A 25106-nucleotide genomic window follows, 5' to 3' on the forward strand; every position below is an offset into this window, starting at 1 on the left:
AATCCAATATAAACATATTGATTTAAAAAAAAAAAAAAAAAAAAATCATTTTAGGTACCCGGCTAGCTTGCTGTCAAACCTCTTCGCGAGTTCGCCAGTTAAGACATGGGCAAATGCAAATTTTCGGACCTCTGGCTGGAGGAATCGTTGTTTAAAGAATGGCTTAGGCCAGTAGTTGGCAACAGCCAAGAGGCTTATTGCAACGTCTGCAAGAAGACGATAAGCATTACCTGGATGGGGGTGAAGGCGGTGAAATCGCACATGCTATCAAGTAGCCACCAAGCTAGGATGCGTGGACGTAATGCTCAGCTACCGCTGTCACTGTTTTACACTGGCACAACGGCTACATCGACGCCCTCAACCTCAACTGCTCCTTCAACCTCCACTGCTCCCTCAACCTCGCTTGCTCTCCCCCTGCAATACCCTGCCAGTAGTCCTACCACCAGCAACAGGTGCACGACAGACGGTCAGAAGCAGACGCTAGGCACTACCACCTCTACCTTGCAGGCTGAGGTACTGTGGTGTTTAGATGTAGCAATGAAACACCACTCGTTCAACTCGAACGAAGGCATAGGAGAGCTGTTCAGAAATATGTTCCCGGACTCCGAAATCGCCAAATCCTTCGCTTTGGGCAAGGATAAAACCGGGTACATAATAAAATTTGGCATCGCACCCTATTTTAAGAGGCAACTGGTTGAGGCCATAAATAATGCCGGACCGTACGTCCTTATGTTCGATGAGAGCCTCAATCAATCGTCAAAGAAAAAACAAATGGACATACACATTCGTTTTTTGGAGGATGGTTGTGTACGCTCGAGGTATTTTGGCTCACAATTCCTGGGACATGGGAGAGCTGACGATCTGTTGCAGCACATCAAAGTAAGTTTATTTTCCTATTATACTTATTGGTTACATAGGGGAGATTGTTTGCACATTTTCATGGATTTTTGATAATTGTATTTATTTAGCTTACTGTTGAATTTCTGTAATATAATATTGTAAAATGTATGCAATTAAAAAGATGTATCAGCCAACAAAGCTTAGGGTGACCAGACGTCACAAGACTGTAGGTCAAAGTGTTAGCCGTTATGCTTAAATTCGTTCGTTCGTTCGTAAATTCAATCTGACGCTCTGAAAAATAGAATCGCGCTCTGAGTTTGAAAAAGACGAGCGTTCTTCTGGCCGTGAATTTCCGAACTGTTAAAATGTTTCAGAGTGTGCTCGGAGTGGCAATTTACGAACGCACCCTTAATCTGAAGGTTGAGCATGGCTCTGATAAAGCCAAACCTATATTATAGGGATTTAGTTTATTATAGTGAGCCACATTTGGAGAACCAATGATCTAACTTTGACAAAGCAGTCCTTGACATAGGCCTAATATCTATCACTGTGAAATGTATCCCAAGACCTGACTCATGTTTTACTTTAGGATAATAAAGCTAAATGTTTGATTTGAAGCATATACAGTATTACCTTCTGATGTGTATTGAATGTGGTTTACTTAAGCAATACATTAACTTCTGTGTGACAATTCACAGGAATGTGTTGCAAAACTCAACATGAGGCAGCTTCTCTCAGTAGGAATGGATGGCCCAAATGTAAATTTCAAACTCCTGGATCTCCTTCAAAAGGAACATGCTGAGCTGCATGGAGGTGCTCAAGTCCTGATGGTTGGGAGCTGTGGACTCCATACCCTCCACAATGCCATGAAGGCAGGCTTTACAGGCTGGCAAATTGACAAACTCCTGCGCGCTCTCCATTACCTCTTCCACAACGTTCCTGCCCGGAGAGAGGACTACACCAACATCACCGGGTCGTCCTGCTTTCCCCTCTCTTTCTGCGGCCACAGATGGGTGGAAAATGTGCCGGTTGCAGAGAGAGTCCTGGAAGTTTGGACCATGATTCAGAAGTTTGTCAATGCTGTTGAGGATAAGAAGGTCACAAAACCAAACACGGCCTCTTATGATGCCATCCTGGCAGCACAAGGGGATCCACTCTTAATCCCAAAGCTTCAATTCTTCCTCGCCATTGCGAGAAGTTTTAACCCATTTCTCAAGAAGTACCAAACAGACGAGCCAGTGTTGCCTTTTTTGGCAGAAGATTTAACTGAGCTCCTGTTGGTAAGTATCACTGTAAAGATTTTGATTCATTAATTTGAATGTAAACCTATATTAATGTATATGAATGTCTGGGTAACTATCTTCTTGTTGTTGTCATCATCAGAGTTTACTGCGGCGGTTCATCAAAAGGGAACTCCTACAGGACCAAACCCCCCTGCAGCTGATTAAATTGGACATCTCTGAGGAGAAGAACTGGGTCTCCCTCAAAAGGGTAGATACAGTGGGGCAAAAAAGTATTTAGTCAGCCACCAATTGTGCAAGTTCTCCCATTTAAAAAGATGAGAGAGGCCTTTAATTTTCATCATAGGTATACCTCAACTATGAGAGACAAAATGGGGGAAAAAATCCAGGAAATCACATTGTAGGATTTTTAATGAATTAATTGGTAAATTCCTCGGTAAAATAAGTATTTGGTCACCTACAAACAAGCAAGATTTCTGGCTCTCACAGACCTGTAACTTCTTCTTTAAGAGGCTCCTCTGTCCTCCACTCGTTACCGGTATTAATGGCACCTTTTTGAACTTGTTATCAGCATAAAAGATACCTGTCCACAACCTCAAACAGTCATATTCCAAACTCCACTATGGCCAAGACCAAAGAGCTGTCAAAGGAGACCAGAGACAAAATTGTAGACCTGCACCAGGCTGGGAAAACTGAATCTGCAATAGGTAAGCAGCTTGGTGTGAAGAAATCAACTGTGGGAGCAATTATTAGAAAATGGAAGAAATACAAGACCACTGCTAATCTCCCTCGATCTGGGGCTCCACGCAAGATCTCACCCCGTGGGGTCAAAATGATCACAAGAACGGTGAGCAAAAATCCCAGAATCACACGGGGGGACCTAGTGAATGACCTGCAGAGAGCTGGGACCAAAGTAACAGAGGCTACCATCAGTAACACACTACGCCGCCAGGGACTTAAATCCTGCAGTTCCAGACGTGTCCCCCTGCTTAAGCCAGTACATGTCCAGGCCCGTCTGAAGTTTGCTAGAGGGCATTTGGATGATCCAGAAGAGGATTGGGAGAATGACATATGGTCAGATGAAACCAAAATAGAACTTTTTGGTAAAAACTCAACTCATCGTGGTTGGAGGAGAAAGAATGCAGAGTTGCATCCAAAGAACACCATACCTACTGTGAAGCATGGGGGTGGAAACATCATGCTTTGGGGCTGTTTTTCTGCAAAGGGACCAGGACGACTGATCCGTGTAAAGGAAAGAATGAATGGGGCCATGTATCGTGAGATTTTGAGTGAAAACCTCCTTCCATCAGCAAGGGCACTGAAGATGAAGCGTGGCTGGGTCTTTCAGCATGACAATGATCCCAAACACACCGCCAGGGCAACGAAGGAGTGGCTTCGTAAGAAGCATTTCAAGGTCCTGGAGTGGCCTAGCCAGTCTCCAGATCCCAACCCCATAGAAAATCTTTGGAGGGAGTTGAAAGTCCGTGTTGCCCAGCGACAGCCCCAAAACATCACTGCTTTAGAGGAGATCTGCATGGAGGAATGGGCCAAAATACCAGCAACAGTGTGTGAAAACCTTGTGAAGACTTACAGAAAATGTTTGACCTCTCTCAATGCCAACAAAGGGTATATAACAAAGTATTGAGATGAACTTTTGTTATTGACCAAATACTTATTTTCCACAATCATTTGAAAATTAATTCTTTAAAAATCCTACAATGTGATTTCCTGGAATTTTTTTTCTCATTCTGTCTCTCATAGTTGAGGTATACCTATGATAAAAATTACAGGCCTCTCTCATCTTTTTAAATGGGAGAACTTGCACAATTAGTGGCTGACTAAATACTTTTTTGCCCCACTGTATAGGCTTGGGGGCTGAATCTGCCATCAAGGTAATTTTATTGTTGTTTATTTGTTTTGCGGGGTGAATTTGTGAATTATGATGCTTGCACAAATCGACTAGCAAATACAATTTGTTCAGTATTAATATTATCATTACAATAAGTTATGTAAACATTTCCTTTCAAAGAAAGCATTGACATGAATGTTCCTTAATGTTCCTTAATAGGCACTCCTGGGCAAACCAGGATCAAAGATAGGTGAACTCTCTGTACTCCACCTCAGAAAAGAGTGTTTGCAGGGTCTGATTAAGATCGTAAAGAAACTGCAGGAGAAATCGCCATTGAAATTCCCCATAGTTAGGCAGATCACCTGTTTGGATCCCACAAGGATGGCCAGGGATCCAGAGTGGTGCATCCTACAGATGAAGTCATTAGTGCAGGCTTTCATCCAGGGGCAGCAGCTGGCAGGTGGCATTGCAGCTGGTAAGAACGTATTTTATAGGGACAGTAGAAGTGGATAAGTTATTCAAATTGATTAAGGTCTTGTGCGTGGAATCTCTTTTGTGGTTTTCTGCTTTTTTACTGTGACAGGTGTGAAAGTGTCTTGCTTTTACAAAATTAAACTTTATGCTCTCATAGCTCTCTATATCAGGGGTTCTCAACCTTTTGCAAGTTGAGCCCCCCTTTCAAAGGTTAGAATATTGTCCCCCCCCACCAACCTTGATGTCAATGCATGATTTCAAGCACTCAAATTATTCTACTTTTCTTTTCTTTTTTGATAGCCACATCCAGTGTTCTTGTGAGTTATGTGATTTTACTCTATCTGTTTGATGTAGAAGGTGTTTTGGCACCTTGCAAGCAGATTCAGCTAAACAAGTCACCGACGCGCAATTGTATCAATTTGTAATTTAGACAAGACCTCCGTGCCCCCAGGTTGAGAACCACTGCTACAGATACTATTATGTGTATCTACGATGTACTGTATGTACTTTTGTCGAATGGATGGTGAAGCAGTTGACTGGAATGTGTTAATGAAATTAATATATCTTAATTTTCGTATCAATGTTGCAGGTGATGTCATCATTCAGCAATTCACATCCTTTCTCTCGGTCGTGGGCAGAGAAGAAGAATTTGTTTCCTTCCAACCCCTGAGGCAGCGTCTGGATGTCTTTCTCCACTCTAAACTCTGCACGTCCCACCCTGACCTGCTAAAGTTCTGCCAAAGTGCTCTCCTCCTGTCCCATGGACAAGCCACAGTGGAGAGAGGCTTCTCAGTAAATAAGGAGGTAGAAACGTGCAACCTCCGTGATGAATCTCTCGAAGCCCTCAGATTAATCTGCGATAAGGTAATTGTCTGTGGCGGCGTTCTGAAAGTTCCTCTGACCAAGGAGCTCCTGGCCTCTGCTGCTTCATCGAGGTCACAATACAGGCTATACCTTGATAGTGAGCGGGAAAAAAAGGAGAATGCCACACAGGAGCTGAAGAGGAAAGCAGCAGAGAAAGAGCTGGAGGACCTCCGGAACCGGCGGCAGGTACTCCACAGTGTGTGCCATTCACTCCAAAATGACGCCGACAAATATGCAGAGATGGCCGAGGGAAAGGCAGGAACAAAGATGGCTGAGCTCATCACAAAATCAAACACTTTTCGGAGAAGACACAGGGAAAAAAAAGCAGAACTTCTCCAAGTGGATAAAATGATTGAAGAAAAGGCCACACAGTTGAGGCACTTGTGACCCTGCTGGCTAACTGTTGTTTAAGTTCTCTCTCTCTCTCTGTCTCGGACAGTTTTTGCGTCCAGTTGAAGTTAAAGTTATTTCTTTGTTAATAAGATATTGTAATTACAGTGAAAGTTGCACTTTATTATTATCTAGTTTATTCTTTTTTTCAAGGCCCTAATTTAACCACTTGAAATTAGTTTTTGTTATGCAATTGTTACTTTTTGACATTTTGAGTAAAAACTATGGACCAAGGCCTGTTGTGTCATCTTGATTAATCCAACTCCTATGGTAGAGTTCCTTCTTACTTAAATGTAGCTCACTAGCTTGCTCAAACAAACAGACACTCACATACACCTACAGAGTCTCTCGCTCTCTCTCTCTATGTGTGTGTGTGTGTGTGTGTGTGTGTGTGTGTGTGTGTGTGTGTGTGTTGGCCAGTTGTTGTGTCCAGTGGTGGAAGTTATAATTACCCTGTTAAATTGTGATGAAATATGTTATTAATTCGTTTTGGAAAGATATTTCATTACTTTACGCGTCACTTTACTTCACACTTTACGCTGCTACAGTTGCAGCTTGAAGTCGTGCTGGTAGTAAAAAAAAAATTGAAGGTAGTAAAAGAGGTAGTAAAAGGTAGTAAATTCAACTTAAGAATCTCTGTATATACCCTGCTCACCTTCCTCATGATCATTGATGCCCCAAGAGTCGATATCTTGCATGGAGCCCCAGACCGAGGGAAATTGACCTTCATCTTGAACTTCTTCCATTTTCTAAAAATTGCGCCAACAGTTGTTGCCTTCTCACCACGCTGCTTGCCTATTGTCCTGTAGCCCATCCCAGCCTTGTGCAGGTCTACATTTTTATCCCTGATGTCCTTACACAGCTCTCTAGTCTTGGCCATTGTGGAGAGGTTGGAGTCTGTTTGAGTGTGTGGACAGGTCTCTTTTATACAGGTAACAAGTTCAAACAGGTGCAGTTAATACAAGTAATGAGTGGAGAACAGGAGGGCTTCTTAAAGAAAAACTAGCAGGTCTGTGAGAGCCAGAATTCTTACTGGTTGGTAGATGATCAAATACTTAAGTCATGCAATAAAATGCAAATTAATTATTTAAAATCATACAATTTGATTTTCTGGATTTTAGTTTTAGATTCCGTCACTCACAGTTGAAGAGTACCTATGATAAAAAAATACAGACCTCTGCATGATTTGTAAGTGGGAAAACCTGGAAAATCGGCAGTGTATCAAATACTTGTTCTCCCCACTGTAATTACTATTTATATTTGGGGTGGTTGTTTTAAGTTAGTACTTTTTTGTGTGTGTAAATGTTATACAAGCACTCAAATTGCTGGATTTGCATGGTTGTTTTAAATAAATACCTGTTCTATTTTCCGAATTGCATTTCAATTTTTTTTGTGAAATTTTATACAAGCACTCATAAGCCAAACTCCGGGTACTGACGTCACCCAGCCCAGAAGGACTTTTTCCCATTGACTTACATTGGGAAAGAGACATTTGTAAATGGGTGGATAATAAAAAAATAAAATAATTAAACAACCCAGTATGAACCCTTTTATAGCCCTTATTGAAAACATTAGGTCCTTAAAGCTGTAAAATGCACTAAAAGCTGAATTCAGATTTATTTTCTCTCTCCATTCATTCTACTGAGCAGAGAGCGGGAGATCGAGCACGGGGCTTAAGGGGACACTCAACTGCGCAGACTCTATGGGCGCACATACAGGTACTGTAAGGTTAAGTACTATAGTAGGAATAGGCTAAAAGAATCCAAGAGACTTCTCATCTAAATTTAACAGGATTTATTAATACAATGATATAACAAGTTCACAATGGATGCTCAGCCGAGGTCTTCTCCTATTTAACTGGTCCACAGTCCACTTTCGAGTGGTTAGCTGTCTACAGCGTCGTAGAAAGAACCAGTAATTTTGAAAAAATATGACTTTTAAAATTGTGGTTGATTGTCAAACCTCAGATTGAGGAGGAACAATGCGGATCTCGTCCTGGTCTTGGAACGACGGGCCAGCTTTTTACTCTCGCAAGGATCCTGGAGGGGGCCTGGGAGTACGCTCATCCGGTCTACATGTGCTTTGTGGATTTGGAGATGCTGTGGGAGGTGCTGCGGGAGTATGAGGTGAGGGGGTCTCTACTCAGGGTCATCCAATCTCTCTACTCCCAAAGCGAGAGCTGTGTCCGGGTTCTCGGTAGCACGTCGGACCGATTTCCGGTGAGGGTTGGCCTCCGCCAGGGCTGCGCTTTGTCACCAATCCTGTTAGTGATATTTATGGACAGGATTTCGAGGCGTAGTCGTGGGGGAGGGGGTCTGCAGTTCAGTGGGCTAAGGATTGCACCACTGCTTTTTGCAGATGATGTGGTCCTAATGGCTTCACCGGTCTGTGACCTTCAGCACTCACTGGATCGGTTCGCGGCCGAGTGTGAAGCGGCAGGGATGAGGATCAGCACCTCCAAATCTGAGGCCATGGTTCTCAGCAGAAAACCGATGGACTGTCCACTCCAGGTAGGGAATGAAGCCTTACCCCAAGTGAAGGAGTTCAAGTATCTCGGGGTCTTGTTCTCGAGTGAGGGAACAATGGAGCGTGAGATGGGCCGGAGTATCGGAGCAGCGAGAGCGGTACTGCAGTCGCTTTACTGCGCTGTTGTGGCGAAAAGAGAGCTGAGCCAGAAGGCAAAGCTCTCTGTCTAGTGGGCCATTTTCGTTCTTACCTTCACATATGGTCATGAAGGATGGGTCATGACCGAATGCGGATACAAGCGGCCGAAATGGGATTTCTTCACAGGGTAGCTGGCATCTCCCTTAGGGATAAGGTGAGAAGTTCAGTCATCCGGGAGGGACTCGGAGTAGAACCGCTGCTTCTTCGCGTTGAAAGGAGCCAGTTGAGGTGGTTCAGGCACCTAGTGAGGATGCCACCTGGGCACCTCCCTAGGGAGGTGGTAGACCTAGGACCAGGTGGAGGGATTATATCTCTTCGCTGGCCTGGGAGTGCCTTGGAATCCCCCAGTCAGAGCTGGTCGATGTGGCCAGGAAAAGGAACGTTTGGGGGCCGTTACTTCCGCGACCCTGACGGAAAAGCAGGAGAAGATGGATGGATGGATGGATGATTTTGTTATTGTAAAAATGTTTTTCTTTTCTGTGATAAATAAGCATGTTTTTATTATTTTGAAAGAAAGAAAGAAAATCAAAAGGTAAATGTTCTGTGAGAGGAAATGATGAGAGATCTCAAAACCATCTCCCTCAGAATTTAAGATAATATTCACATTTTTTGAGAACTTCAATTGGTGAAGTATCCAGCTGTATTTACACACCAGGTAGGTGAAATACACATGTCCAAGGATTTGAGAGACATCTGTTGATTGTGTGTAAAACAGATATTACAGAGCTATTCTAAGGCAGGCTGGATGTTTCAGGTGAACCAAAAACTAAATGATTATAAAGAAACCAACATGTTATTACTGTGGCCGCAATCATTGTTGCCTTTGCTGTAAAGTAATGAACATGGTCTTAACAAAAAAGAACATTTCAACATGTTGCCACAGGATGTTAAAAACACTTTCAACCAGGATTGTTTGAATTGTAAAGTTCTAACATTTTGTATGGCAGTTTTGCGTCAGATTGTCAAAAGCATTGTTTAAAAAAAAGAAACACATTGCACTGAACCACAAAACATATGCATACACAGAAACAGCAACACAACACAACTTCTTGTTCCATTTAAAATAGTTTCTTTATTCTGAGTTGGAGACAAATTGCCTAAAAAGTGTACATGTACTGAAAAGTGAATCTGTTTGGCAATCAGTGAGGACAGCTGCCAGTCATTTGATTATAAAAAGTAAAAATAAATTATTTTGAAAAACAAAAACAAAAACAATACCATAACCGTACAAACATCCTGTTGACTAACAGCCACTCAGCATGTCTCGGTGAGCACCACCGGGGACTGGAAGTCACATTGAATCTTGGAAAACAAACTGATACATCTCAACTGAAGGCTGTGGTTGCATGTGCACACAGGCCTCACTCTGCAGATTCCTTCTGTGCGAAATGTCATGAAATGTAAAGTATCTATGTTCTATAACCGATATAGGAAAAAGATGAAAAAATAGCATGCAAATTCTCTATAATGCCCTCTTATCCATTCTGAGTTATAGTTTGAATCTGACAAGAAAATGATATCAAACTGAAACATATTGTACATCAATACAACATCACAACTTTGATCAACATGAAGCAGGTTAACTGCCTTTATTAGCATGTTACAAAAAATAAATAAATAAATATATATATATATATATATATATATATATATATATATATTCCAAATTGAAATGCAAACAGCGTGACCTCAATAAAAGACTGCAGCTATAAATAACATGCAGAATGAGTTTACTCTTCACTTGAAGAGCACTGTCAGGCTTGGTCAAGTCATTTAAAGCTTTTTGAATAAAATGTCATTAATGTTGGCTTGCAATGCTACAATGGTTTGAGTACACAATGGTTGAAGCACAATGATGCACTCTTGAGATGCTCCACTGTAAAAGAAATGGCCATCTGGACAGACCTCTTTGTTAACACCCACATTTCCTGTGGAAAAGGTTCGAAACAGACATTTAGGAGAATGAATCCTCCAATCAGACCTTTACAGGATGGAAGTCCTCATCAGACAGCTTTTATTTGTTGCTGCGTCTTTTTTAATCTAATATTACATGCTTATAACAGCCACATATTTTGATAAAAACAAATGTTTAATTTGGCCACCGCAATAATTTCCCCTGACGCTGATTTCTGTTAAGGTTGAGATAACTGCAGTCAGTAAAGTCCTATAGCTGCGAAGAAGTCCCACCTCTCAATTCTTCTGGTTAGATAATTGAAAAAAAATCACTATATGTCCGACTTTTTTTCACGCTCAGTTCAATCTTTTTCAACTTGAGGCATTCAGGGCGCTCTTGGAAAAACTCCATGTAAATGTAGACGGAAATGAAGAGCCAATCAGCACCGCGAAAGCAAAACGTAGCATGTCGTTTTCGGCGGGACCTTTTTTTAACTGAAATTCAGGGAAATGACTACATCCCTTCTGGTAAGAGGAAATAAAAACTAATGCCACTTAAAGGTTCTTAATAACAAATATAGAGCAGTGTGATTGCCTCCACAAAACTCTGAACAAGCCGACAGGGTGCTAACAGTGTTAGCATGGGGGGGACCAACTTCATATTAATGCTCAGAATTTGGAATGGGATGTCATAAAAGCTCTTGTAGGGGAGCTAGTGGTTTGCTTATATTCTAATGCTCTGAATGTTGAAGACAGAAATCAGCACAAACCTAGTCTTCAGACATATGGCCCTCACTTCATCTTTGACTATTTTTTTTTAGTACCTGTGTGTGTTTTGGCATACCTGAAGAACTCCTCAAGTGAAGGATATACACAGTGCACTTGTATGTGAAACAAGACTAATAATGCCTTTGCTATTATTCACTGATTCACAACCTGTTGCACAAGGTTAATCAAAACTAACTTACATAAAACGTATATTTGGAAACCAAAATCCATGCACAACATCGGGTGATTCCTGCTTTGTTTGCATTGTATTACACATGAGCACACTGTTACAATCAGCTATATAGAAATATAGAAAAGAGCAAACCAAGGAAATAAAGCAAAAGAACAAGTGGCTTTGTGTTAGTTTCCATATTTGTGCAAAATAGAAATGTGAAGGTTAATACAGAAATCACCGAAACATCAGATACACATGATAAAGATGCCATTTAGTTTCAGGACACCCTCACCCTCCTCTCCCTTCTCCTCCGATGGAATAGGGATGGAATGGAGAGGGTCGTTGAGTTATTAAAATAAAAAGTGTACCTTTTGAAATAAATGATTTGGTGATTTCTATATTGCCTGACAGAAACATTGGTAAAAACCACAATAAATTATTCAATTCTACCGGAATTGTTCAATAAAATCAGTTACCACTCAGAGAGCTCAGAGCATTGCTTCTTTAGAATTAGCAGATAAAACGCAAGCTGATGGACAAACAGGAATATCTTATTTCTTTCCTCCTGTTTGACTTTTGGCTGGTGGTTTCTCAACTTCACTATGCTTTTTGTATTTAAAGTTTTCTTTTCCAAAATGGATATCAGAATTACAAAACTAAAAGCGTTATTTAAGCTATTTCATTAAATAACATCTTAAAAGAACACTTGATGCATCCAACTCTCTAAATATGGGTTCACTTGCACCCAATAAAACATTTATTTAAATGTTAATCTATTCCTTTTAAAAACTGGAAAAACAACAATTATTGAAAATCACCATTTTGACCCAGGTCTGTTTACAGGTCAGCTGTCAATATGACTTAAGGAATGCTTCTGTACATTTAATTTTCAATGAAACAGCAAAGTGTGACACACTGACAAAGGGCATTTTTAGATATTTGCATTACTATGTACAATAACCGCTGTTCAAATATTCAGATAATTGTGTTTTTTGTTTTCTTTTTTTAATGGATACCCATATATATTCAGAGTGACAAAAGAATAAATAATTGTAATAAACTAATTTGATAAATTAATAATACTGTATACGCATGCAATATACTTTTTCTGCAAAGAAACGGGATTTATGGAGCATGCAAATGGACGTTTTTTGTCACAATCATCTGTACATATTCAGCAAAAGAAAATGACCCTTTTAAAATGTTGATGCTTATTTTGTACGGAAAATCATACATACGTTTCATCAATGCAATCTATTTACAAAGAATACCTTTACCTATACATACAATTATTCGTCTTATATTGTACAATACTTTTACAGCATTAAATCATGGAAACACCTCAATAGATAAAAAAAAAGAAAGGATTATCATCAATGTGACCCAGCATGATGTGTGATGCTGGTTTCAAAGTACTTCCTATACAGCCCAATCATTCACACACAATGTCATAGCTGCAAGAAAAGGGATTTTTGAAAAGGCAGTGAGTCAGATAATATGAAGAAGGAATCATCATGAGGGTCTCCCTTAACTTTTTCTTGGAAAGACATCCACCTGCTCTGTGAGCTGCTCTGAATCTTTATCACAGTTACAGTACTGATGTCACATCAAACACAACAAATAGCATGTGCTAAAGTGTCCACGTGGCGCTCCACTAGCAGTTAAATAGATCAAAGTGTATGCAGTAAAGAAACACATGAGTAGGGACAGTGTTTCCCTGCGGCTGAGATGCTGTCCACTGAGCCTTCAATCAGTACCTAAAGATGGCCTCTACTCCCCAGTCTATTGAAGTGAATGAGCTCACCACTGCCACCGGAGCTTCTGTCGGAACTGGCCCTGTGTCCGACCCCCTGGGAACACGCTGAAATGCCAACTCCAGGTTTGGGTAAAAACTCAAAGATATCTCCAAAAGTGTTGAAGTCTTCTTTGTGTGGCGTCATGGAGACAGTGTCTGGAAGGACTACTTCTTAGCCAGTTGGAAAGGATGTTGACCCTTTAAACACATGTGTGAACACGGTTTAAGCACTTCAGAAGCACAGGCAACATCAATCAGGGATATTATAATGACTTTTCCATCACATGTTATTCGGTTTTAGCCTCTAATGACCAGTGCCTTCCCAGAGTTTATTTGAGTATAATTTCCTGACTGACATTTTAACTTTTTTCACAGTTTTTAACCCATTTGTCCTTTGACCTCATGCGACCTGATGGCAGAACCCCAGAACCCTCTCCACTCTACTGTCTGATATGAAAATGTTTTTTAAACATCTGATGTGACCTGGTTATGTCAGGAAGTTAAAAGAGCCACAGTGCAGTTTCAGATCTTGTGATTTAATGCGACCTCCACATTGTAACTTGCAAGACAACTGAGAAAAGATGTTGGCAGGTGTGAGGGAACAGCAGTGTGTTTTTAGTGGTAGCCAAAAGATCAGAGAGTCCTCTGCTCTGTAAATAGGTAGATTAGTAGTAAATGTTTTCAGACTCTAGCTTACTTTGTAAAGTAAAGGAAACAGTTGGGATGTTATAATGTACAGGTCATTATGAAATTGTGTTAACGGTCCGGGCCGCCTGCTTGAGATCACAATGTACGGTTTGTGTCCCATGACCTTGTTGACCCCTGCTCTGAGGAATACTGTCACAGTCTCCAGCTGTTCATTTACACTCAGACTTAACAGGATGTGATGTCACTCCTCCCTCACCTGTAGGTGTCACGTCTGCTGGATAAAGTGTGTCAATGTGATCAGTGTTGTCAAAAAAAAACCTCTGGTTTGCACTGGACATCCGGACAGCTATTTATAAAAGTGTATCTTAGCTTTTCATGAATGCATGTTTTGGTACTCTTCATACCGTTAATGTTATCATCATTAAAACGCTGAAACAAAACCACACCACACAATCCATGCTGTGAGGGACAGGCAGTCTTTGAGATAATGTATAGGCAGGGTCAGGATTATGGTAGCAGTCATGTGACTCTTTAGAGTGTACAGTAAGAATAAACTCTAAAGGCAGAAGGCCTTCCTTCACATTACAGTTGGCTCTGAAGCTCTGCTCCAGTTTGTCTTTGATCAGTCTAATGCACCTCTGAGTAACTTCATCTGTTCTCTCAAGTGTCGGGCTCTACAATATTCAGTATGTTAATGTTAAATAAGAGTTAAAAATGTAATATTTTGAAAAGCCTTATCATTTTAGTGACCTGAATAACTCATGTGGCAGACTTCTATAAATTCTCCCCATCCTACAGCTGCATTAGTGAATACATCTCTTGAGGTTGCCGGCTACAAGACTTTCTGAACAGAAAATTAGACATGTCTCAGTCGGAAAACCACAGATATGAAACAAGAATGAATGAGAAGTGAATTCAGATTATCTGCCTCAGTTTCTGGGTCCCGGTTTTATGCCTGCATTTAGATGTGCTTTCCCCACCAGCCAATATGTAATAAAAGGTCTTGTTTGACATTAAAATGGAGTTAAACCAGCTCAGTGGTAGGTTTGACTCACTGGTTAAGGCTGAACCACAGGTGCAATTTAAGAGACTACATGGTTCTGTCAAGACAACAAAGGTTTAAACACGCCTGAAACATTGAACTGCAACTAAGATAATAGCAGAGCAACAGCCTCATAATCTGAAATGATGCACTTCAGAAATCCCTTTTCTGAAGTGCTTGGACCCGTACAGGAAAGGAAAATAGTTTATTTAGTGTGAGAAATGTTTTAGAAACAAAGCCAAAATCCTCAGAAATGTATATTTAATTATGACGGTCATGCTGAACAGACTCAATACTTTGAACATTTCAGAACATATCAGTATTTATGATCAGTATGACAGGTAAATGAAGGCCAGCTAGGGACCTGGCTGTGGGTTAATGCGAGGTACGGTGCAACAACAGGACACTGTGAATATGTTATTGCTGGAACGGACCCAACAACGATCTCATAGCAACATCAAACCAGGCAGACACACACAGAGCGCTGTGAGGGAGCAGCAGCACACACTGGATCAGGTCCTCTCCGTCCAGTTCTTCAACACTGAGTCACTCGGTGGAGTTAATGAGGTTAGCTTAATGAACACAGCTACTGCAGAACACATACTGCTGAATACATGTTCAACAGCTGATTTAAATAAACAGGAAGGGTTACAGCTTCTTCATAAAGTGATGTCATACATGTGATGATTGCAGCAGCATGCCTTTGATGAGCAGCAACATTTCCCCCCAACAATACGGACTGTACACTGAAGAAACTCAAACGTTTTATTTCATAAAATGTATTACTGTATTAGGTTAGTTGAAAGCAAAAGATTAGGTTCCGCTTAATATTATTGCTTTCAACTAACTTAATACAGTTATGTGAAATGTGTTGACATAATACATTTAATTAAAGTCAACGTTTTTGTTTTTTCAGTTTATACTGTGCCTCAGATTAGAAGACACACACACACATTACAGACACTGCAGTCAAACACAGAGCATGACAATCAAAAAGCAGGAAGTGGCTGTCCATGACATTTGGCAGAGCTATTTACAATGAAGTGAAATCAGAAGGAAAGCTTTACTGCTCAGGATGTTTAAGGCCTGAACTTTAAAACTTCAGATGATTCAAAGATCTTGGTTGACACTCTCCTCCGGGAAGCAAGTGCTGTCTTTGAACATGTTAAACTGATGGTCTTTAACATTTAAAATCATATCATTTATATCTGATGCAAATGTCTTGGGTCATTTTTGGAATAAACTCCTGTCCCAAAAATGTTGAATCATTGATTGTTTTAGACCAGGAATCCATAAGTTACTACAATTGTTCAGAATGATCTTCAGGAAATGATGTGTTAATGTAATAAACAATAAACCTGCCCATAATGTAAATATATGTTGTGTGTGTAATGTAACTGGTAATGTGTGATTGTGTATACAGCCGGCCAGCTTCCCTGATATTATATTTAGGACTTAAAAAAGATCCTCTGATAATGGTGTTTATACGTTGCGTTTGGAACTGATGGGTCCCACCATCATACGAATCCCATAAGTAACATTTGGTAGCTAACTATGTTTAGTTATTATAAGCACAATGTGTAATATTATAAAAATGGTGTTATGGTTCATGGTTGGTTTTCTTTCCATTAAAGACAGGTTTACATCATCAGTGTTAAATTAAATCTGTTGTTATGGTCCACTATACCGTTATCAGTTTCTTTAGGATCCAAACCAACATATTTATGCAGATGATTTGGACCACCTCAGCATCCTTTGGTTATAAAACTGTTGCTGTTCCTGATGCTTTTTATATCTTAATCTTTCTGCCACTGTGTGAACATATGTCCTAACTGAAACTGATTGTTTGGTACACTTCATCACACAGAGGAGAGCTCAGCTAAGACTTTCAGAATAATAAAACAGAATCTTTCCAGCCCCACAACTCAGTGCAGCATGGTCTATTACAGCAAAACAACAAAATACAATAAGTTAATAAGCATTATCCACTTCACATTATGCACAAATATCATGCATCTGTTGACACATTCTTATCCTTCCTTATCCAATCCGGTATTAAAATAACACATAGATATAAAAATCCAATACATAAACACTGTCATACGTATTAAAATAAACAATCTATACAAAAATGATGCCATATATTTTTAGGATTCAATTATTTTTTTCCTTGTATAACAGAGTAGGGAAAAGTAAAAAAATAAATATCCTATGTACAATCACACAAGCCATTCCAAAGTTATCGTCACTGCAAGGAGAAAGCAAAAATGCAACATATTACTTGTTAGTTCAAACTCAGTTCACGGTGGAGTCAGCAGACAGTGATGAGTATATCTTAAACTTACTTTATTCCAACATCCTGGTACAGGTAAGCCATCGTCTCCCTGAACAAAGACAAACAGAGGAAGTGAACAACAAGCGCTGCAGAAATGAAGTGTCTGCATGCCTGAAGCAACAATGCATACAAGAGCAGCTTACATTGATGCAACAAACATCAGTATTCCTTTTATAAAGTAGCAAAGTGCTGAAATGTATTATTTGGGTCATCCAGGTTCTGTAGGAAAGTTCTCTTCTCTTCAGGGACATATGTTCTGATGTTCTAGTGGCTCTTTCTGCTAAGAAGTTTTTTCTTCAAAAATCACTTTTTAGTCTAGTTGCAAGCTCATATAGTCCTATAGTGAACACGGAAATGTTGTGATTTTTTCAGGCGCAAAACAACAGTTTTAACCAGAAAAGGCCAATATCTGTTCCCTTTCTGGGCTGATTTTGATACATTTTGGGTCGATTTTCAAGATTTCAGGGATCATTTGGATTGGACAGGTTGCCTATTTATTTATTTGAAAAAAAATCGTCCACAGTCGATGTTATCATTTCCATCTTGCGCTCTCTATATGTAGTGGTAGCAACACTACTCATGGTAGTCAAAATCAGTGTTCATTCTTCCGTCATTCACATTATCTTACTTTTTATTTGTCGTAAACTGTGTAACACATTATGTCACTGTTCACATTTTTATGTGTAAAGGTGAATTTTAAAGTTGAGTGTTTATTAAAGTATTTATCGTAATAGTTTACGTTTCATTTAGCACTCTACAGCACGCTTGGCTAATGATAAAAGTAACTATTTGTTAAACCTGGATGATATATTTCTAATTTAAAACCAGCTGACGAATGAAGTTTGTGACTATGGTGCCATGTTTTATTCTAAATTGCAATAACAACCAGTTATATATTTATTGTACGGTTCAGCTATTTGCCACATTAAACTGATAGAATAAAGACTTAATTTCACAGATTATAGGATTAAATTGGGAGAAGTGTGTTTCTCTTAAGGAACAAGATTTCATTGAAAGAAACCGTTGTGTTGGTTAAAAGGACTTTCAGAACTTCGCAACTCTATAAAGAATTCATGACTGTGAGAATAAATACAATTAACCAATGAAACCATAATTAAAAACACTAGTAGTCTCTGTATTTAAAATGTATTTGAATTCTTTGACCCATGAGAAATCCCTTTATCATGTTTTTCCTCACCACTTGTGTTTATGTGTCATTTGTTGTCACCACCGACGAGGACAATAAAAGGCACACACACACTCGAATTTAAACACCAGGCTGCCGATTCGGTGCAGCAGACCACCAATATTTTGAAAAATGATTTCATGCATTTCAGTAATAATGCAGCGGATCCACACTACCATTTACAAAGACATGATGATGTGTAAAGACAAACTTACCTGTGTACAATCAGACATAAATAGTCTTATATGATCCTTCTCCTTTAGCAGATTTATGAACCCTTATCAAGTTATCTTCTAATACCAAATGGAACCACTTAGAATCCATTAGCCTTGCAAAGCCAAACCTAGTTTAGTTTGTTTGTTTTGGAGACCTACTGAGGATAACTACTGTTGGATTAATAAGCAGGAGACGGGGAGTGTTTCAAAAAGGACATGACTGGCTGTCCCACAAAACTCTCACCACTTGTATAAAGCTGTGTGACCTGAAGTGTTTCTGGTTTGTGCTGACACTGTGATAATACGTAGAACATGGTGAGTTTAGTATAACCCTCTGAGTGGTTTCCAAATTTGATTAAACGAACCAATCTCCAAATGAGTAGAAGAAGAGTGGAAACAAAAGGGTATCTAATCTGAGAGTTGAGAAACTAAATCGACAGGATGGCTTTGTTAGGCTAAGAGTCTATTAAAAACAGAATATAAAACATGCTGCAATGCTTTCCATGCTAATAATATCACTCCGGTTTGCTCTGACCAAAAACATTGGTCTCGTACTGCTGCTCACCACCTGTGGTACTCTGGTGCCTTAAAGAAGGAAAAACTGGTGCTCCATGCAAGAGACGGTGTGGGAAACACAGTGTTATGGTGAGAGGGTCCAGGATACTTAAACAGCCATTTTAAGGATTTAGAATGTAGATTCTATTGTTATATTATTGGTAATATTATTCACAATTATAGATGGGGAGTTAACATGAGCAGCTGGAAGTTGGAGTTGAAAGTCTGGGTTAAATCAAATTCAGTTTTTAGAGAAAGTTTATTTCACATTAACTCTAAAGGAGGTCAGTGGGGAAAGGGCTGGCCTATTGCAGGTTGAGTCGACTCAAATAAGTAGAAGGAAACGTCCATGCATGGAAAGCCAGGGTTGTGGTTAGGAATAGAGGCATGCTTTAGAAAAAGGAAGGGAAAGAGCACCATACCACAGGGCAAGGGGCATCCAGCCCGTCCAGGCCAGGTGAGCCCGGTTCACCTTTCTCCCCTTTAAAGCCGCGGAAACCCTGTTTGCGAAATCAACCATTTAAAAGCCAGTTCTGCAGCTTTTGTGCAGCAGAGGATGGTTGGACCTCTACTACTCGACAGTGAGAAGATCTCCACTTCTGTCCACTGGGTGAATGGATGCTGTTTTCCTGAGCATGCAGGAAACCCGGGACGGACAGGAAATAGGCTCACTGAGATGACTTTGAGAGGTATAATCTGTGATCGTTATGTTTCGGTTAATTCTCAAAGAATAGGATCTAGAGTTCTGATGCCAACCAGAACCCTACCAAGAATACAGATTTAGTTTCAAGGTTGGTTTTCACTACTACTCTAAAGAAGCCATTGATGTGGTGCAGGCATGTTCTCACGGTGCCACCTGGATGCCTTTAAGGTCTCAGGTTAAACATGATAAATAGAAGAAACCCTGAGGCCCTGTGGTCAGCCTGCTGCCACTGTGACCCAGTCATAGATACATAGCTGAAAAGGGGTAGAATCATGGGTCAGGTTGGGGTTAGATTATTTTAAATGCAACTTCTCGTTGCATTGCAGTACCATTTGCATTTATTTGGGCCGGATATAAAAGGCATAGTTTGGCAGGGTTCAGGTCAGAACTCCAACCTATCCTCTGTTCAGGGTTGCAGTGCTGCAGGATGAATTGAGACACAACAGTTTGTCTGTTGATGCTAATCATCATTGGCTGCCAGGTTCCTGTCCGTCTCATTCCTGAAGAAAAGATGTTCCTCAGGCAAAGTTGTGGTCCAAGTCATTTTCACCTGCAGGCTCTAACCCCTAATGAAACTTTCTTCATGGATCAAACTGCATCAGTTTCCCCAACTTCAACAGTCCCATATCTCCCCATATCTCTGCCAGGCTCAGTGGACACTTGGACCCAACCCTCACTGAGGTTGATTAGAAGCAGAGAAGACAAGAGGCAGAAGGAAGCTGACACATCCTGAGGATCCGTATCGTATTCTGAGTGCTCCTTCCTTTTGCCTCTTAGTTACACATTGCACTACTGACATACCAACGGACAGGGGGCATCTAATCCAGGTGCTCCTTGGTCTCCCTTATCCCCTTTGGCCCCCCTGTTGCCTTTCTTGCCCCTCTCTCCCTGTAAACAACAGCGTATTAAGAAAGACAAACTTTAGTCCTACATCATTCAGCCACACATGAAGCAAAGTTGTGTTCATCAGGTAAACATGTTATTTATACAATATGAGAATAGAGTTATCCTAATCAAATAATGAGCTTGCCTTCTGCTATTTTCAAAAGACAGTATGACTTTGTAATGTAGATTTAGAGTAAAGGGAAGGTAAGTAGAGGGAGTTAGGGAGGACAGATTAAAGCCAGGGCGGTTGGTGAGCAGGTGTCAGCTTTTAGGACTATAAGACCTTCAGTAAAAGTAGGTTCTGGAAGAAGAGAGAAGTGACAAATTGCTACATATACTCTGATATTTTCATTTTATCATGGAGGAAAATCTGCTGGTGTTAGGAGCCTGGCTGTTGCAGGAATACACTTGGAACAATTCTTTTCCACCCATTGCACATTATATTAAAATATGATTAATTGAAAATAAAGTCAGAGATTGAAGTATGGGAATGCCTTCATATAATCTGACACAGCACAGTCCACAACCAGTCTCATTGTGACGATAACAAGTTTGACGTGAATAGATTGGTTTGACATAAAGGACTGCCGTTTATGTTGTTTTATAAAACCTTAACCATGTGAATGACTAAAACATGTTTTAACAATGAGGTCTTTGTTGATCATTCTGTCGGCGATCAACAAAGACCTTCCTGAAAGAATTTTACACTTTACCATCGGTTCACATATCTTGGGAGCTCTACTGCATATGTGAAATGTAAAAATGGTTTGTGTCTCCAGAGGAAGCTGCTGAAGTCACTACAGTCAGTATGAGGTGGGGCCGGTGTTTGATATAGGAGCTCTGAGGAGTGGGGCCCCCCTGAAAAACACATGAGGCAAAAGACAGCCTCATCTGAGAGATGTAGGTGGAGCTCTGACATAAAATCATTCCTAATGCTAATGGTTTCTGTATATATTTTTTATTTATTTATATATTCCTTAAATTAATTATACTCTTATACTAAAGCACTTGACAAAGTGTGTTGCTATTTGTGTGTAACTGTATGATGGTGTTGAATCGTGATTTGGATTGTTATATTGGGAATGTCTGTTATGTGTACGGCCCCTAATAAAAGTTATTGTGCTATGTTTTAACAACATTTGAGGCTATGTGTTTGTTCATAATGTGATGGGGTGCAGCTCAGGGATTTTCTATTTAACAAAAGTTCGAAACAGATCCAACCCTAACCCTAACCCTAACCCACAGATATCTGAGTTGCATTATAGGTCTCAGGTTTGGACAATAGATAAACATGTGATTAAAAAGAAAATAATTCTGTTTTGGTTCCATCAATCCAGTCTGGAGTACTGTTCCATCACCAAGCATCAACACCTGCTCACCAACACCATAGGCTGTCAGGGGTCAGATCAGAAGATGCTCAGGGAAAACATGGGGATCAGAACACTGCCTGTTGCAGTGTCCTCCCAGTGACGTCTCAGCGTGTGTGTGAGACTGAGCAGTGGTGTAATGTTGTGAAGTACAATTACTCAAGTACTGTACTCAAGCATGATTTTAGGGTATTTGTAGTTTACATGAGTGTTTATATTTTATGCTACTTTATACTTCTACTCTACTACAAATTAGAAGCCAATATTGTACTTTTAATCCACTACATGTATTTAAACAAATCAGTTCCTAGTTACTTTACCTCTTCAGATTATAAACTTATACAAAATATAGATCTACTAATACATAAACTATGATTATAAGTTCAAATATCGAGCAGCAGTATGTTAAGTAATTCATTTAGCTTTACATTTACCAGCTGTGATGAACACATTCATGCCTGATGAATAATAGTCCAGTAACTTAAAATATATTATTTTAAAATGTGACTTAATATACAATACAAAAGAAATGTTGGTACTTTAAGTTCTTCTGGACTTTTACTTAAGTAAGATTTTGTTTTACTTGTAACAGCAGTATTTGTAGTTCATGTCAGAACTACAAATACTGCCACTGAAGTATTATTTGCAGTATTCTATTTAAAGGAGCAGTGTATAGGAAGTCTTATTAGAGTTACATAGTGTACTGTACATACTGTAACTCTAACACAGTAATTATACTAAGAAGCACCAGAAACATGCAGCATGTTTGGTGTGCTAGCATCAAAATGTAGCAGACATTTTGACTGTGATGGGAGAGCACTGCTTGCCAATTTAGGGGAAGGGGTCAAGGGGGGGAGGGACTACATGGAGGCTTGCAGGGAAGAGGTACTGTTAAGTAGGAGTTGGAGGGGTAGAGAGGAGGTGTAAGAGGATGAAGATTAAACCAGGAATACATTAGAATGCAGGAGGAGGAAGAGCAGGAGGCCAGGGTTTGTGAGAGGGAGAGAGGGCAACCCCGGCAAAAAAAAGAGCCACGGGCCACAGAGCAAGGTGGAGGGAAGGAAAAGGGGATAGGAAGACCTGCAGAAACAGAGGAAAATAGGACAAAGAGTAAAAACACCAACACCATCCCACAGCTCTGTCTTCAACACGTTCAACTGGACTGTCACACTCCACTCTGTGTCACATGGAGGGACTTCAGGAATATCTGAGAGGCCAGTTGAATGTGCTGAGAGAGCTAATGACATGTGAAGACTTACAAGATGGGAGTGTAAATATTAAAGAGTCACAGGTTAATGGGAAGGAAACAGAAACATTCTTTTAAAAGAAGGGTTGTGGACATTAAAAACAGATCCTGGGCTATAGTGCAGAGGAAATACTCATTTTACATATCATTATGCAGGGTGGTTTTAATATTTAGTGCCAATTGAAGGATTTGTTCGTATTTGAAATATGCGCATCTGCTTTATTTTAAAGAGTTAGAAGATAGATATAAATCTCTTTCTGTTTGTAAGATATACAGCTGCACTCAGGATGGTTTGTCTTAGGAAACTGGGGTGAGCAGCGACATTATGTATTAAAATCCTCTGTAGAACGTCCAGAGCTGGTGATACATCTCTGTGAAGCAGAACCTTTACCAACACCAACATGCTAAGGCCACTGAGTCATAACATTAGCATGTTAGTTTGACATGACAGAATAGATATGTGAAATTGAGATTAGCCAACTGTGTCCTGAAAGTCACACACAGACTTTCAGGACACAGTTGGCTAATCTCAATTTCACTTATCTATTCTTACCAATTCTGGTATTTATCATTGGATATTGTTTTAACATAGAGTTACCACAAAGAAATACTGGGGAGGTGCATCCACTCAAAGATCTAACAACTACTGATCCAGTATCCAGCAAATATTGGTTACAAATGTTTAAATGCACAGTTGTGAAACTTATATTCATCTCTCCATTTGAAGTCCAAACTGAATCGTGATAATGTCAAATCCAACACAGGAGAAATGTTGAAGGGTGACAAAGCTTTTTCTGAGGACACTTTATTATTTATTATATTATTCATTACCAAATCATAGTATACATTTTCTTGATAAACAAATAATATTCTTTTAAAGAATAATTATAATTTAATTATCATTTGATCTGCCACTGCACACACATTAGCCTCAGGAGGGCAAACAAACATTTCCAAATGAATTATTCAGGATCAATAAAAAATCAAAGCAAAATATCTGACTCAGGTGGCTTTCTTTTCATGCTTGATATCAAAGAGAATATCCAATGTATTAATGTTGAGCTTCGTAATTCACCTTTCCTGCTTGAGAGCGCCTTTGAAGCCGTCACCACTGAGCTCAGGTGACCTCCACAGAGCAGCTCCAAGAACCAGGTTTAATGTTGTGGATGCAAATACCAGCCTGGCTGGTTTAATACGATGGATATAGAGTTTTATTTAATTACTAAATAAGCATTCAAGGTCCTCTTTTATGCAAAGCACACTTTTTGATGTCTTTTATACATAAATGTGTCCCCGGTGTGTAAGGAGACTCACAAAGTGTCAGAAATTACAACCCTCTCTCTTTTCCTCCTTACCCACATCTGTAAAAACGGGGGTACAAACAAGCTGATCCAGATTTGCCGTTCTTATGACGTAATAACCGAAATGTGGGCTGGCTTTACATTGAACTCCTGGCAACGTCCCACCCACCTCCCAACCTATCATCCTCAATATATACAGTCAGCGAGCTGAAACCACTCTATTCTGGAAGTAATATTAGTAATTATTACTACATTAGCAAGCATCACTAACACTCAGAGCTAACGCTGTTCTGGAGAGACTATGTGAAATATCAAAGGTCCTGTCCTTGTGGTAAAGCTGCGAGAGAGAAACTTTTGAGCTCCATACTGTTTCAGAAATAATGCTGGATGTGGTTTGGAACATAATATGGCGTTTAATCACGGCAGCGTTTAGCTGAGTTTCTCCCGGTAGAAAACTCTCTTCAGAGGACAGGTCATGACGCTCCAAAGGGTCGTGGCCAGCAGCAGCTAGTTCATTTAAAGCTACAGTCACATAATCAGTATTTCAGGAACAGGGCTGAAATAGAGGGGGAAGAGGCATGCTCCAATGGGGGATCTGTTTGGTATTTTGAGCAAAACACTTCACAGATATGTTTTGTATGGATATGGCCCTACAGTATATTGTTCAAAT

The 25106-nt window shown here is 40.0% G+C and overlaps 2 protein-coding genes across 8 annotated transcripts in view; one reads left to right on the forward strand and one right to left on the reverse strand.

The window, feature by feature from the left end:
- Positions 1-36: 36 nt before the first annotated feature.
- LOC134859156 (uncharacterized) lies at positions 37-8354 on the forward strand. The gene is made up of 7 exons (XM_063875492.1): positions 37-879; positions 1539-2120; positions 2224-2331; positions 4150-4405; positions 4994-5454; positions 7626-7877; positions 8235-8354. The coding sequence occupies exons 1-7, from the start codon at positions 106-108 to the stop codon at positions 8352-8354; spliced, it is 2553 nt and encodes an 850-aa protein (XP_063731562.1). The 5' UTR covers positions 37-105.
- Positions 8355-9377: 1023 nt separating this feature from the next.
- col13a1 (collagen, type XIII, alpha 1) overlaps positions 9378-25106 on the reverse strand; it is a 53877-nt gene continuing 38148 nt past the window's right edge. For all 7 annotated transcript variants that reach the window (XM_063875022.1, XM_063875020.1, XM_063875021.1 and 4 more), the window contains 3 exons: positions 20439-20525; positions 16989-17027; positions 9378-13151 (listed from right to left, as the gene is read on the reverse strand). In XM_063875022.1, coding sequence (XP_063731092.1) covers positions 13119-13151; positions 16989-17027; positions 20439-20525 — 159 coding nt within the window. In that variant the 3' untranslated portion in view covers positions 9378-13118. The remainder of the gene's footprint in view (positions 13152-16988; positions 17028-20438; positions 20526-25106) is intronic.

The sequence above is a fragment of the Eleginops maclovinus genome, chromosome 22 (genome assembly GCF_036324505.1).
Source record: "Eleginops maclovinus isolate JMC-PN-2008 ecotype Puerto Natales chromosome 22, JC_Emac_rtc_rv5, whole genome shotgun sequence".
NCBI classification, from domain to species: domain Eukaryota; kingdom Metazoa; phylum Chordata; class Actinopteri; order Perciformes; family Eleginopidae; genus Eleginops; species Eleginops maclovinus.

Coding starts and splice junctions, on each gene's coding strand:
- LOC134859156 (XM_063875492.1), top strand. CDS start 106: ATGGGCAAATGCAAATTTTCGGACCTCTGGCTGGAGGAATCGTTGTTT. Junction 4,406..4,993: donor GGCAGGTGGCATTGCAGCTG/GTAAGAACGTAT, acceptor TCAATGTTGCAG/GTGATGTCATCATTCAGCAA. Junction 5,455..7,625: donor ACCTCCGGAACCGGCGGCAG/GTACTCCACAGT, acceptor GTCAAACCTCAG/ATTGAGGAGGAACAATGCGG.